This window comes from Centropristis striata, chromosome 17, assembly GCF_030273125.1.
Source record: "Centropristis striata isolate RG_2023a ecotype Rhode Island chromosome 17, C.striata_1.0, whole genome shotgun sequence".
Taxonomy (NCBI): domain Eukaryota; kingdom Metazoa; phylum Chordata; class Actinopteri; order Perciformes; family Serranidae; genus Centropristis; species Centropristis striata.
Genome location: NC_081533.1, coordinates 13,765,590 through 13,781,519, shown reverse-complemented (window position 1 = coordinate 13,781,519; position 15,930 = coordinate 13,765,590). Strand labels below are relative to the sequence as shown.

Here is a 15,930-nt window from a genome sequence, read left to right as displayed (position 1 = left end):
TGACTGGAAGCTCATTCTCTCACTCACAACAGACATATTTAGTCCCCTCAGCACTCCTAATTGGAAATGAAAGCACAGAACGAGGGCCATTAATTGCTAATGAATCATGAGTAATTCATTGTGTTTGTGGGTCGGCCTGTTTATTTGGGTGAACGAGAGGCTTCTAGGGTTGCTTATGGCCAAAGACAGAGCATACATGCATAATACATTATGCAGAAACACGCTGTATGTGTGAATGTGAATTATTGTCCTGTGTGTAAAGGCGGATAATTTTAGATTTAGATTTGGCATGATCTCATTACTGTCCTCTATGCTCAAGTAGAGCAGCTGTGAATGAAAATGTGGGACCATGAGCTGTATAAAGGCAGTTTTAAACTGATCTACATAGCACAGAAGCCAGAAATCATAGAAATTTTTGCCGTCTAAGATATGAAAAAGAGAAAATAAAACTGAATTATTTTTTGATAACTAGTGTTTATGACTTTTATGACAATTTTTAGAATACTGGAGTTTTATCATGGCCATACTGACCAGAATAAACCATAAAGTTGAGTGACTGGTGAAATTGCTACCAGATTGGATTCTGAATGTGATATACCAATACATATCCCATTTTGGTCAGGCTTGATGTGGTGAATGCTTGGCCACTAGGATCCTAAATGAGGACAGACCCCAACACAAAAAGGCTGGCATAATATCCTTTTACAGTGCCTCCTACAAATAGACTCGGGCGGGGCAACCAGGTACATTAACCACCACCAGAGCGTTGTTGGCCACACATTTTTTTCATTATTATTTTTTTCTCCACTTGCGTGCAACCTGAAGACGATGAGGTCACTGTGCTAAAACCAACTTTTACTGCATCAGTAAAAAGCAAAACAACAACATAATAAACATAAAATAATGTTTGTTTATAAATTGAGTGGACCCACTAGTGTCTGGCAGGCCGTGCACACTTAGCTTATCACATTTCAGTCGAGGCTGGAGAAGGGAAAATATACTATATTATGCCCATTGTTTTGTTTACTAGAAAGTGCATGAGTTTTTAGGGGTAAATCTCACAGGAAACTCCAACTGTAAGATTAACTCTCACAGGAAACAGGCATGAAAAGTGTCAGTTGTCCTGCTCCTTCTTCTGGCAGCTTGAGATACAGAGGGGCATTACTTCTGCTAAGTGGACTGGAGTTGTCAGTCTCATTATGTTCCACTCTAGAGTGGCTGATGAGTCAAGTGCAACACCTTGTGGTAAAAACTGGTAAACCAGTTCAGTCTGTGTGTGGCTTTTGTCAACATGGGAATCCAGATAAAATTAGACTGCTAATTACTAAATTTGGTGTCCACATTGGTTTGTTTTTTGTTTTGTTTTGGAGGGTTTTTTTTAAAATCAGCATCAATCACTACAATTTGGGTTTGTAATCATTTGAATATGTACTGTTTTATATATGTATGAAATGTTGTTGTATTTGACTGACATTTGGTCTAAATCATTTAAAGGTTTAGGATGATTGGAAATATGGCATAGTTGTATAATTTAGTTGAATGGAAGCATATACAGTAAAAAATAAAAACCAAAAAGCAGTAGATCAGGTACTGAGCCCTGTGGAACACCATGTGTGATTTGATTGGCTGTTAATTAAATAGGTATGGATCCACTTGAGGGTAGATGTTTCATCTTATCTATCAGCACTGTGTTATTTATTGTATCAAACACAGTGCTTAGAGTGAGGACACATCACCTATTTCAGCACTTTGTCTGGAGTTGTTTAACACTGAGCAGAGTTGAACATTAATAATATGTGATGAATAACCTCCTTAAGGAGGTGTGATGAAGTGGGAACTTTTAACAAGCTTTGAATTATCAAGTTTCTAATATTAAAAGTCTGACAAGGGAGTGAGGAACACTTCTCAATGGCCCCAGGATGTTATGCCTAATCAAATGTTTTTTTCATTTTCTAATTAAAGAATTTAGCAATGTTTTAATATTTTAACAAAGACTTGGTAGCAATTGAAAATGATGGTTTAAGCCGATTCATTATTTGGTCATATGTTTTAAACAAATCTCGAGGGGTTATTTTTTTTAACAACACACCAACAATAATGATATAATGCTCCTGTCCATGCTGGTCTGTGTTTCAGCTGATCCCTGCAACTACAAGTAGAATAGATTTTCTTCTTCCCCCAGGATATTATTAAATATTCTGTGGAACAAGTCCACATTGAAGTGTCAAATGTTGATGCAGAGTGTTCAAACTTGAGTTTGCATCTAGTTCGTCCAATCCAAAAAGTCGCATTGAAAAGAGAGGCATGATCACTGTCTTTAAGTCCTGCTTGACAAATAAAGGCCAAAGACCATGTTTCTGTCACTTTTGCATGTGAAGGAGTAAAAATATTTCACTCTGGGCTCCTGCTGCATTTCTACAGCCACGCTCTCACCGCTGAGCCTTACAGCACCACAGGACCATTTTCACTTGTGTAAGGGTAATGAAGCTGAAAAAAGTGTGCCTGCGCATGTTCCACCGGGTACATGGTGAGATCTTTATGTATAAATAGCCTGCTGTAAATGTCTTCATCTTTCCCATAGAACCAAAACAACACACAAAAGGGCATTCCCATCACAGCAGCTTTCACAAAAAAGATAACCAACATTCTGAGGATTTCACCCCCCAATTAAAAACTTTCCCAGCCGACAGTTCATGGAGCACTTTTCCCAACTCCCTGTACTTATGTGGCATTTTCCCCTAACTCAGTGATGAGTCAGAAGGAAACAAAGCACAGCAACTGCATGCGTGCGTTACCGTGGCAACTGTTGCCAGCAGACGACTCTACAAGTTACATCCTCGTTTAGAGGAGTTTGTTGCAATTATATGTGTGGAGAGGGGCCTGCTAGTCTGTTGAGTAATGTAATTTCCGCCGGTGGGTTGTGTAGCATCGTCGGAGAAGAAAGGGAACAAAAAGCACAATGTAGAAAAGGGACAGCTTCAATTATTGGGGCAATAAAGTGACTCAGCAGAGTGGGTTTGGCTAGTTCAAAGGTGTGGACAAAGGCTTCTATGTTGGGTTAAAAATTGCAGAGAAACACCAACAGGAGAGGGAGTCATTACGAACTGTATAAGGCAGTTTTGAAAAAAGTTCTGATACAGGTAACTGATAGTTACCAGCTGGCAAGTGAAATTTGTTGAGCATTTAGCTGCTAAAGAGATAAATCCTGCAAGGTTTGGTGGAGACCAAAACAGAGCTAAAAGGAGAGTTAATTGGGTTTGAATTGACTGTGTTGCAAAAAGAAGTGGATACCAAAATAAACAAATGCAGGCACTAACGCCGGGATTCCACTGGATGCGTAACGACTCCGAAAGGGGTCCGTCCGCAACGGCTGCGTATCTACGCAGTCCGTCAACACCCACCGGATCCGTATGTGTCGGAGCTGTTGCGGACAGCAGAGTCCCGAGGACGCACGAGATCTCGCGAATTCACGCCTAATCAATTGATATAACTGGAAGATAATCAACATCTCCTCGTTAATGACTGGAGACAAATCCAGCGACTCCGTCTTAACGAGCGCTAACGAGGTCGGCCGGCTTGTTAACGAGAGCCTCTAGTTAACAAGCCTTAGCGATCTCTGTTTGTTTACAACAAGCACCGGAGTGAGCGGTGTCAGTGGGGTGAAAAGACGAGTGAAAACCTCTAACCTGTTGATTTCAGGTCTTCAAGTTATGAAATACGATCCGCCGTGAACCCAAGGTACTTTATTTTGAAAATATACCGGATGTTTTATTTTGTGTCTGTGCACGACTTCCTGTCCCGAACGATCTGTTCTGTGCTGAATTTATGCGGCGTGCTCCGTCATCCGACAAAAATAGAAGCTCTGCGCAAGTGTTGCGAGGGCTGTCGGATGGCCATACGTTGTCGGACTCATTACGCAGCGGATCTGCAGTCGGTGGAATCTCACACATTGATTATAATGGGTGCGTAACGGCTCCGACGACGGATCTGCAGCCGTTACGCATCCAATCGAATCCAGGGGTAAGCCTCACCAGTTTTTAGATATTTTCCCTCATTTTTTGAAGTATTTATCATTTGCAGCAGTGGTTCCTGCTGAAAGTAGACAGAAGCTGCTCTTGTGACAAGGTCAACACAGAATATGCTTCAGATAATTATGACTTCCAATTTGCGTTTTCACTTACGAAGAGAAAGGGGAAAAGAAAATGGGAGACAAATGAGCAGCTGATTGGGTATTTGTTTGTCTCTTAAAGTAATTTGAAAAACAAATTTGTGTCTGTGCTAGAATTTTTTTTTTTTTTTTTTTTTTAAAGCAATTTCACCCTGGCTTTTGTATGATTGTGTTTTTCATCAGATTTGCCTGTTTTTTAATATCAACAATAAACACAGATTATCTTTTTTCATAAAAAAAAAATAAATAAACAGTGCATGTCTCGCAAACAAAGACAAAATATTACAGTATATGAAAGTTCTCCACATCAGAGAGTGAAGCTACAGACTATTAAAATTAATTCTGTCTTGGCATTAAAAGAGGAGAGCCAATCTGGGATCATTTTTACCATTAGCCTTCTCATTACTTCTTTCCTCTTTCTCTTGTTCAGCATTTCTCTTTATTGTCCATGACATGGGAGCGCTAATTAAAAGCATGAGCAGTCATTGGTATTCCAAATGGACCACCGCCTAATTTAAGGAGAGCACAGAGTGAGGACAGCTTCCTCGTTGCAGATATTCACCCTCTCTCGCCCAGCGTGTCGACAAAATGTAATATTAAACACCCCTGCAAATGAAATCATTTAAGGGTGTTTGAAAAGGGATGTTGGATATCTGATGCGTACCAATTACATGGGCTTTGCCGAGGTGAGGTGAAGAATCGCATTAAAACTTATGACTCTGGGAGGAATCTCAGGCCTGGAGGAGATCTGGAGGGGGAAGAAGGAGTAAACTACACACCGACCAGATATCCCTCTACATCAGGCATGGCTGCTGCTTCTCTCTAATCATGTTTAGCGGGTCAAGAGGCAGTTTGGGATCCCTCAAGTTCTCGCCCGTGGCTTAATCTTTGTTGTCATTTCATCTGAGCCATCCAGCACTGCCAAATAGATTAGGGAGTCCAGAGGCCAGACGCCAAGTCCCATAAGTGGCTTATCACCTGAGAACTTATTCCAGAAGAGCCGCTGGGTCAGAGCACAAACAAACAGCAGACCACACATACAAATTAAGAGTCGAGCACGAAACTTTAGCAGCTTTTTGAGTCTAGTTATAACTTTTCAAATGCAGCACGGTGCCTCTTTTTATTCTTAACCCTCTAGAGTCCATGAAACCACCTGCACATTACTTCTTCATGACATGACGCCATAAAAATTAAGCAACATTGAGCCTTGCCAGCTAAATTTCTGGCTTGAAACTCCATGGCATATTTTTATTATATTTGGCCATGTTCAACCGGAGATAATGTCAAATATAGTTAGTATAAAAATATAGAACTAGAGATTATCCTCATTTTATCTGTTATATTTGCAACCTGTATTCATATTTGCAACATTTAAAATTCTGTGTTTTGAAACATAATTTTCAAGATCAGATTTTATGTTTTTCTTTGTTTCTTTTGGGTTCAAAAATTTGATCCAGTAAGTCAAAGTAAAAAAAAAATATTGAGGTTGAAAAAACTGATACCAACATGGCATGGTGAAGATTTTTTAACAGATTTTTTTAACAGACATAATATCCCAAGATTTCAGAGGATTAATGATAAGGTTTTCACTGTGACTTCCCAGCAACAGAATGTTGTGTGTTTGGCTTATTGTTGCAGAAGAAAAACTCATTAATAATCTAATTGAATCATAATAAACTAAACTTAATTTGGGGTTTGTTAGTTACTTCCAATATCACATTGTTTTATGCGTCCAAAATGTGTTGATAACGTCCAGAAAGTCTTGCTGTAAACACTAGGTGATTAATTAGAGGTAAAATACCATACAGGTCCATCTCAATAAATTAGAATATGATAGAAAAGTTAATTTATGTCAGTAATTCGATTCAAAAAGTGGAAATAACACATTATGTAGATCCATTACACACAGAATAAAACATTTCATGTCTTCATTTATTTAATTTCTTCTAATAACAATGATTATGGCTTACATTTAATGAAGATTTAAAATTCAGTGTCTCAAAAAAATTGAATATTACAAAAGACTTGAACTATTGGAAATGGACTTTTTCCATCATATTCTAATTTATTGAGATGCACCTGTAGACGCATGGTTCAATTGGCAAAATTATAATAATTAATACCAAGAGTGTCTACTGAGCATTCATGTTGAATTTATTTACAGGCAAATTCACATTAAAATGTTTGTTAAAATTTAAATGTTAATGTAATACATAACTAATTGATATTTACTTAATTCCTCTCAGGAAATTACTCTAAAATCCCATTATAAACACCTGCAAAATGACTATTTTATGAGTCATGGTTTGATGAGATACAAATGTAAAGGTGGCGTCCAAGTGACGCACAAGAAATGTGATAAAGAAAACATTTATTTTGATTGCAACATATGCAACATATATAATGTAAAGGTGTTTTGACATGCTGCTAGCTTCCATTCACACAATGCAGTGTGTCGGCTGGTGTTTACATGCGGGGGTTGTTTATCACAGTGCACTCTAAGCACAGCATGTTGTTTACTGCTGCCTGCATCCAGCATGTGTGTCTGCTTTGGAGAGTAAATGGAAGCCAAGAGTAAACACATGTCCCTTACCTGCACACTTCTTACAGACGACCACGCCCAGATTGACAGACGCCCACTCCGGCTGTGGGGCGCGACAGTCGGCGCAGCTCCTGTTGGCCTCGTTGAACCAGATCTTCTCTGCCACTTCATAGTCGGAGAGTGTCTCAGCAATCGATTCCTGGACCGCTTCAATCCACTCCTCCTTCTCCCGTTCTGACTCGGCCGTGAAGCTGCAACAATTGATTTTTTGCCCCCCACCCCAACACATGCCTCACTGTTATTGATTTGATTTGAGAGAGCAATTAAACAGCATAGTATCGCTTGGCAGGGTTACGGGGGCGTGCAGTATTTGGAGTAGTTTTGGGGGGTTTGCTCAGTGTGTATGCCTATGTGTGATTGCAATAGATTTGGTGAAATTGATAGGGGAGTCGACGGGGCAGGTCAATCAATCTGACTCACCTTGCACCACTAAAATCTATAAAGTGCTAATGCAGGACATTTTTTTCAGGATATTATTTCTATATTAGACTCTGGAAAGTTGAGAAATGGAGATGGAAAAAGACTATAAACCTAACACATTTAACACATTTACAGCTTCAATATACATTTAAAAAATCATGTTTAACACTCTTGTTCCATCAGGACCTGCATCAAGAGCTCTGCCAATTTAAAAGTGAGAAAATAAAAAAAATAAAAAAGGAAATCGCTGAGATAGACCTGGTGATGCTGCTTCTTCTGTTCAGAGGGGTTCAGATTTAGTGGCTGAGACTGTACTTTCATGTCAGTAATTATGCTCTATGGTAGAAATTATGTGGGTGTTCGTGTCCAATTAATGGAAATCTTACAGTCAGGACAGAAAAAGTGTGTTTGCAAGAAGTTTACATGCGCTGTAGTAGCCTTGTTATGTATGCATGCAGCGGGTCATTAATCAGAGATTTCCTCACACTATCCTACTACTTACCTTTAGGGCTGGGCGACATATCAATATAAATAACATATCGATATATTTATAAATGTGATATGGAATTACACAGTTCAAATACAGTTCAAATTTTTACTGTGATTCTTGCTCCAGGTAAGCTGCGGCTTTTATTTAAGATATTTTTTCATTTAAATTTGCACTTTATGGAGCTTTGATTTTTTTAAAAGTACTCCTGTTACTACTTGTGACATGTCATATTTGGCTTTGACTGAACATTTGCTCTCACTTTGCGATAAAAATATCGGGATATATATATATATATATATATATGTATATATCGTATATTGATATTCAGCCTAAATATATGGGGATATGACTTTTGGTCCATATCGCCCAGCCCTACCTAGCTTAGACTAAGGAGGTCATGTTTCCAGCTCGGTTTGTTTTTTTTTTTGATGGTTTGGTTTTTAGCAAGGCTACAGAAAAACTACCGGCTTGATTTTCATTTGATTTGGTGGAAGTGTGTAGCATGGTCCAAAGAAGTACCTAGACATTTTAAAGCAGCTCTGATTAACTGGTCGGATCCACAAGTTACTTTTCGCTTTGGTCAACACTGCGAGATTTGTGCTGCAGTCATGGTTGGAATAATCGGAAAAAGGAATTCACAAGTGAGAAAAAACTCACAGTAACATCCCCTCAACTCAGAAGGAATTTTGGTATAGATTTCAAGGCTCACCTGATCTTTTTCCATAAAATGAAATGTGATATGGAATTAGACCATATAGCATATATCGATATAGTTCAAATTGGACTGTGATCCTTGCTTCAGGCAAGCTGCGCCGTTTATTTACACTTTATGGAGCTTTGATTTTTTTGTTTTTATACAGTATTTATGTTCTAGCCTAAATATATATCGGGATATGACTTTTGGTCCATATTGCCCAGCCCTATGTTGTTTCACATTACAACTTAAAGCTCAAGAACACACCAAAGTTGGAAGAACGACCATCTGAGGAGCATGTGGATGCACCACTGACCACGGCGGAGGTCCGTGCTCGAGTGCAATTTTAGTTTTGACTGTAGTTGTGATTAGAGCTGGGTTGATTTACCAGTCTGGTCCAGAGTAAAAGCTTTAACCAGTTTGATTTTTCTGTCAACCGGCAAAAAAATGTTTGGCTGAATATCAAACTCATTTGAAAATGTTCACAGCAACCCATCCCCACTGGTGATAAAATACACTGGTTTGCAGTAAGAGGAAAGTATTCTCACTGTATGAAATGATGCAAACACAATTTATTTATAATTATTTAGTTAATGCAAGTTTAGCTCTGGACAAAATCAGATTGACTCTGTTTAAACATACAGATGCATCGTTAAGTTTAATGATCTTTTTTTGACAATTTCTTCCAGCTGCTCTCCTGACACAGCAAAAAACAGCCGATGAGAAACCTAGTGATGCGTACACTGTACATAACCAAGAAATCGACTTGCTTCAGGAGAAATCTAGCTGTGGACAACAAAGTCCTGATTACAGGGTTTTGCAGGAAGTTGACTGTAAACCAGTTAACTAAGCACATGTAAACACACTGAGCTGGAACCGGACCGATATTAACTGGCCTTATTGCACAACATCATTGCCTGACCTCACTGATGCGGCAATGGAGGCAAATCCCTGCAGCCAATTCTTCAAAAAGCCTTCCCAGAAGAGTGGAGGCCAGTCCAGTGTCTGTAAATGTTTGGCCATATACAGGAGCATCTCAATACCTTAGAATATGATGGAAAAGTCAATTTCCAGTAGTTCAAGTCAAATAGCCCCAACCAAGTAGTAGGTGGACATACTTTTCAGAGGCCAACATTTCCATATTAAACATACTTTTTGAAATTGGACTTTTGTATTATTCAATTTTTTTGAGACACTGAATTTTAAGTATAAATTAAATGTAAGCCATAATCATTATAATTAGAAGAAATTAAATAAATTAAAACATGAAATGTTTCATTGTGCGCGTAATGGATCAATATAATGTGTTATTTCCACTTTTTTAATTGAATTACTGACATAATTAACTTTTCTATGATATTCTAATTTGTTGAGATAGTGTGTTTTGGAACAGCAAGTTTAAATGATTCCAAACTGACTAAATCTTATCTACAAATTAAACTGATGCAACCAGGGAGGTAAAACCAGCTATATTTTATTTTCAGTATGAAATACAGTCATGGAAAAAATCATTAGACCACCCTTGTTTTCTCTAATATCTTGTTCATTTTAATGCTTGGTACAACTAAAGGTACATTTGTTTGGACAAAAATAATGACAACAACAAAAATACCTCATAAGAGTTTAATTTAAAAGCTGATATCTAGACATTTTCCATGGGTTTTCTTGATCATGATTTTGGTTATTATCAAGAAAACCATAGAAAATCTCTAGATATCAGCTCTTAAATTAAACTCTTATGACCCATTGTTGTTGTTATCATTATATTTGTCCAAACGAATGTACTTTTAGTTGTAACAGGTATTAAAATGAACAAGAAATTTAAGAAAACAATGGTCTAATATTGTTTTCCATGACAGTTAATATGCACACCACACACACATACAGTAAAAACCTGAATCATATCTCCAAAATTGGGATCCTTTCAGGACACTCATTCACCTGCCTCTTAATCTATCAATGCATGCACACACACACACCAAGAGGAAAGACTGGATGTGTCCATTACTGTCAAACAAGCACTTATGAAGATACCGCCTAAGGCAACACAGCACAGGTCCGTGATGGAGAGGATGGTGTGTGTATTTTGTAAAAGTTGCTGAATGTACCGAGTAAGTCAAAATTAGATGAGTGTATGTAACAAGCGATCGAGGATAGGAGACAGCAAGATCGACAGAGATATAAAATTTAGAGGAAAAGCAAAGAGAGAGAGAGAGAGAGAGAGAGAGAGAGAGAGAGAGAGAGAGAGAGAGTCCTAGCTTGACTGAAAGAAGCACTTAGAAAGGAGAAATGGGACCACTGGTCTCCATGGCAACCTGGCGACTGGTGAAAAGTAAGACAGAGGATGGGGAGGGGAAGCTCGCGCCCGAAGCAGAGGATGTGCACCGGGCCGCCTCGCCCAAGTAACCCAGCAGAGATCGATAGGTTGATTGGGTTCAGCCGTTCTGTGCCCAGCGGTCTCTGCCCAGGGCCCGTCTAAAGAGATGACTGCTCACATCGTCTGCTGAACTACAGCGTGGCCTCCAAAGCCACAGAGGAGCAAAGGGAGGCAGAAGGCAGCGGTAGAGTTGGTGGAGGTTCCCGAGCCGCCGAGTTTTTAGATGTGAAGTGAAGGCTGGTCTCATGTGATGCCACAAAATAATAAAGTTCCAACAGGTGGTAAAGAGGACAATATAAAATAAAGAGTTCTAAAAAGGAAATGAAGAGGTCGGGCCATTGCAGCTCTAAAACTTTGGAATGAATTGCCGCTGCACATCAGACAGGCCTCCTCACTGTCTCATTTTAAGTCTCTTCTTAAAACCCAACTCTTCTCGTTGGCTTTTAACACCACGTAGAGTGTTGATTTTATATTGATTTTATGATTTTTTTTGTTTTTATTTGTATACATGCATATTTTATTTTGTGCGGGCAGTATATTTTACATTTTATTTTATTTTATCCTATTTTTTATTTATTTTATTTCATTTTACTGTTCTATTGTTTACTACATCTCTTTGTATTGTGTTATCTATTTATTGTTTGTGCAGCACTTTGGAAACCTTGTGTTTGCTAAAATTGTGCTTTGTGGATTGGAGTTAAATTATTTTCTCTGACTATTCATTTAGTTAACTAACCTGTTGGCAACCACAGCGATTTTCAAGCAATCTATATTGCTGAAATGTGTCAATCACTCTCACAACCACAGGCTTCAGAGCCATCATCTCCTTCATGTCACACACTACAATCTCAGAGCTCTCGTGCTACTCAAAGCTGTGCCCTTGTAATTTTTGGAAAGTTATCAAAGCTGAAAGTATGTGTGCTGTGAACTGAGTGCTCCACAGATATGAAGAACGCTTGGCTCTGGAGTTACTATTATTGATTATTTAAAGTAATGTTTGACACTTGTTGGAAAATATTTGCTTTCTTGACAAAAGTTTGATGAGATCAATACAGCTGTAACCCTGTCAGTTAAATATAAGCCGGTAGCTGCTTAGCTTAGCATGGCTATCTATAAAACATACCTATATCTATAGAACATAAAAATAACAGGATTATTCGGTCTAAATTACAGTTTTTGCTGATATTTACATTTAAATTTACAGTAGAAAACCCTACTCACTGTAATTTTTACGGTGAAGTTCTGGCAACCACAGCTGCTGGTATTTTACCGTAAATTAAACAGATTGTTTTTTTACAGTGCAGCATTGGAGAACAATGAAATTATTTCAATTTAGCCTTGCCACGCCACCCCCTTTTGTAACCCTGGGCCCCCCCAGGGGTCACGCCCCCCAGTTTGGGAACCACTGCTCTATGCTAAGCTAAGCTAACTGTCTCTTGTCTCTCTCACAGACATGAGCCTGGTGTTGTTCTTCTCATCCAACTCTGGGTAAGAAAGTGAACAAGTGCATTCCCCAACATGTTCAACTATTCCATTAAAAAAAAAGGATATCTAACCTGACCTTCATGGCCTGGAGTTGGAAATACTGTTCTTTACAGATGGGCTTCAGGGTTCCCTGTCCACCCAAGGACCAAGTACCAGTCCCCACTCATGTTTAATAAAATGTTACAATTAAACATAGAAATCCAATTATGGTGCGTGGTAGCTCGACGTTCTTTTCATGATTCTCTTTTAAAGTCAGCATTAAAGCTATTATGACGATTATTAAATTTCTTTAAAAGTTTACTCCCACTGGTGTCCTTTAAGTCATTCACGCTCTGCTACTCTACATACTACATGTAAGTGAGGAAATCTAATTCTCCTTCATGAATGATGAATGGGAAAACGGCTTCTTTTGCATGCATGCATAATGTGCATAATGGTAAAAGAGTCAAATATAAAGTGGTTAATATTATTGAAGAACTTAAATATTAAGAGCAGTTAATCAGTACGTGTTGAGGAGCATCAATATTTCTTTAAAAATTGAGATGACATGACAGCTAGTCATTCCCAATTGCATTCATTAGTGAGAGAATGAACGGCTTTGATATGTGGACTGTCAAAGCAGCGTCTAAAATGACCTTGATGTGAAACCAGTAGATAACAGAGCCACCCACCACCTTCAGAAAATAATCCAATATAGCCGTTTTGCAGGGTCAAATATAGCTGAAATTGGGACTCCGATTGTAAATGCCAGTCACTGACACCTCTGAATACATTCTGGCTTCACAGCTACAACCATAAAATAAAAAAGGAATTTGTTATTCCAATCCAAAAGATAAAAAGGAGTCACATCAATCACTAGGGCCATAAATATACAAGGTGAAAGAACAATTTGGCTTTTCCTCAAAAAAGATAAATCAATCAAACATTTGGCCTCACGTTGGACCAAACCAACCTAAAGATGTGGTCAGGAATATATAAGAAGGTAAAAAATAGAATATCGATATAGTGAGGTGTATTCAGTTCCACCATTTTTATACGTAAGAGTCAATTTAGTCATCTACTCGGAAAAGGAAATTACAAAAGTTGGAGATGAAGAGGTCATCAGGGGGATCTTCTCTTGGACTTGGACACTGATTGTTTATACAAAAATAACCTGCATTACAGGTAACATAGCATAGAGCCGCATATCAGACAGAATTGTCAACTTGTTACACTCAATTGACATCTCTAAACAAGCACTGATGTGTAGCCATGCCAACATACTGTTTTTCCTGGCAGAGCAAAGTAAAAACAAACTACAATGTTGGGTGATAATGAGAAGACGTGTTGTCTATGTAAATGTGCTCAACAAGAGCTTGACAATGATGTTAGTTCCCTACTGTCTCACTGATTGAGTGTGCTTGAAAGAGCACACTATATACTATTCACCGAGCTAAATCCTAGATTTTATTCTTCCGTTTCTTCCGTGTTTTTCTTGGTCGACTACTCCTCCTAGAGTTTGGTCACTCATACACTAAAAAAGGTATCAAATCGACCGGCTCGGCCATGACAAGTGTGCTATGACTTTTTTAGCTTAAGGGTTTTGGTCAACGGTTTTAAAATTATTCAGCAAAAACATGCCAAAAAATCCCCAAAATTTTACCTTATGGAGAGGCTAGAGTGGATGACATCATAGCTAGAGTGCAGAGGGAGAGAAAAAATTGTCAAAAAATAAATTTGGAGACTGCGCTCGAGGCCGCGGATGCCACTCTACAGAAATCACTTTAACATAGAAACGTAGGAAAGTTCGTCTTCTCACATTTGTCTGCTAAAGCTGTCAGAGTTATAGTTTGGGTGTAGGATGAACAGATGCACCACCAACACGCAACCACAGCCTCATAAACCACCATGTTAAACAGGCAGGAAATTTCAGGAACATTTTTCGTTCACTGAAGAAAGAAGTTCACTGAAGAAAAAGAAAGAAAGAAAGAAAGAAAGAAAGAAAGAAGGAAAGAAAGAAAGAAAGAAAGAAAGAAAGAAAGAAAGAAAGAAAGAAAGAAAGAAAGAAAGAAAGAAAGAAAAAGAAAGAAAGAAAGAAAGAAAGAAAGGAGACAGACAGACAGACGGACAGACGCACACAGAACAGACACACAGGCAGACAGACATGTTGAAAGTTTGATCTGTCACATCCCTAAGCAACGGTAGAGATAATAAAGCTAATTTATGGGAATAAACAGGGTATTCACAAATTGAATGTTGGCCCTTAACAGGGAACTTAAATAATAAAATATATATTGTGTATAGTTAAATATTTTGTGTATAGTTATATATATTGTGTATAGGGGAAAATATATTTTAGCATAATCTTGACTAAAACAACCAGATTTGCAGGTACACCTGAATATCTGCTATTGCTCAATCACATGCACATAGCACACTGCTGAATGCAGCGCTACTGAGGCCACGCCCCCTTTCAAGGCCAAATTCCCATAAATTCCCTTAATTCCCATGGAAAGTTTCCCATTTGGAATATTTCCAACATTCCTCAGCTTCACTTCCCATGGAAAGTTCCTGGAATTTTTTGGGAAATTGTCCATCCCTTTGCAACCCTACTTGGATAAAAAGCTTATTTATTTCTGGCAGACAATGCTGACATATGTGTATGACCGTAAAATAAAGGATTTCTTTAGGTTTTAAAATCTGCAAAAAAATTCATATATTACATCTTTAAATTGTAATTTTATCCAAACTACAAATACCAACAGATTAGGGCTGCACGATAAATCGTTAAAAAATCGCGATCTCGATTCGCACATACACGTGATCTAATTTCTACACACGTCGATTCTGAAGCATTTTATACCTGGAGCTGCATCAGAAAAAAATGCTCCTATTATCTCCCGGATTTTTTCAAGCGCCCCCAAACGCAGCACTGCCGCTGCCTCCTCCCTCAACCAAGGGTAAAGCATCTTTACGTTAACACGTGATTCAGTGGAGGACGCCCGCCTGCAGTTGAGCGTTTTGGAAAGAGTGAGCTAAAGCGGATGAAAGTCGCCGGTAAGGAGGGTTGAATGGATGCCGAAGAAAACCCAAGCTGTAGTGGCGAGAGTCACCCACCGTCCCGAACCGACCTCGTGCCCAAAAAAGGTTCACATTCGGCGGTGTGGAAGTATTTCGGATTTCAGCCAGGCAATGACAAACAGTGTGAGGTGCATTGTAGCGTGTGTTTTGCCCTCATTGCGGCGCCGCAAGGCAACACTACAAATCTCTACAATCACCTTAAACGTCACCACAAAGTACAGCATGATGAAGCCATACAAGGCAAGAAACAAACACAGACGTCAATAACCGGAACCTTGTACAATGCGACGGCATACCCACCAAACTCCAGTAGACATAAGGAGATCACAGCAGCTATCACATATGACCTAGCCAAAGATATGGCCCCAATAAACACTGTACAACATACACTCTACGTTCTAAGGAGATCAGACGGTTTGATGTGCATATGATGATAGGGGGAAGTTGTTATCACCTGCATGTCTCAATTTTTATTTTTTATTTTTGTTAAAGTAATTTATCTTCCAATGATTTAACTACTAATATGCCCTTGCCAAAGCACTGTTTTTTTGTTTTGTCAAAGTTCATCAGTGCAACAAACACTTTGTGAAAAAAAATCGTGCCAGAGAATCGTGATCTCAATTCTAAGCAGAAA

General features: G+C 38.7%; 1 protein-coding gene across 1 annotated transcript in view; it reads right to left on the bottom strand.

Moving 5' to 3' along the window:
- arap2 (ArfGAP with RhoGAP domain, ankyrin repeat and PH domain 2) overlaps window positions 1-15,930 on the bottom strand; it is a 176,115-nt gene that overhangs the window by 91,690 nt on the left and 68,495 nt on the right. The window contains exon 11 of the mRNA XM_059354942.1: window positions 6,762-6,961. Within this exon, the coding sequence (XP_059210925.1) occupies window positions 6,762-6,961 (200 nt within the window). The remainder of the gene's footprint in view (window positions 1-6,761; window positions 6,962-15,930) is intronic.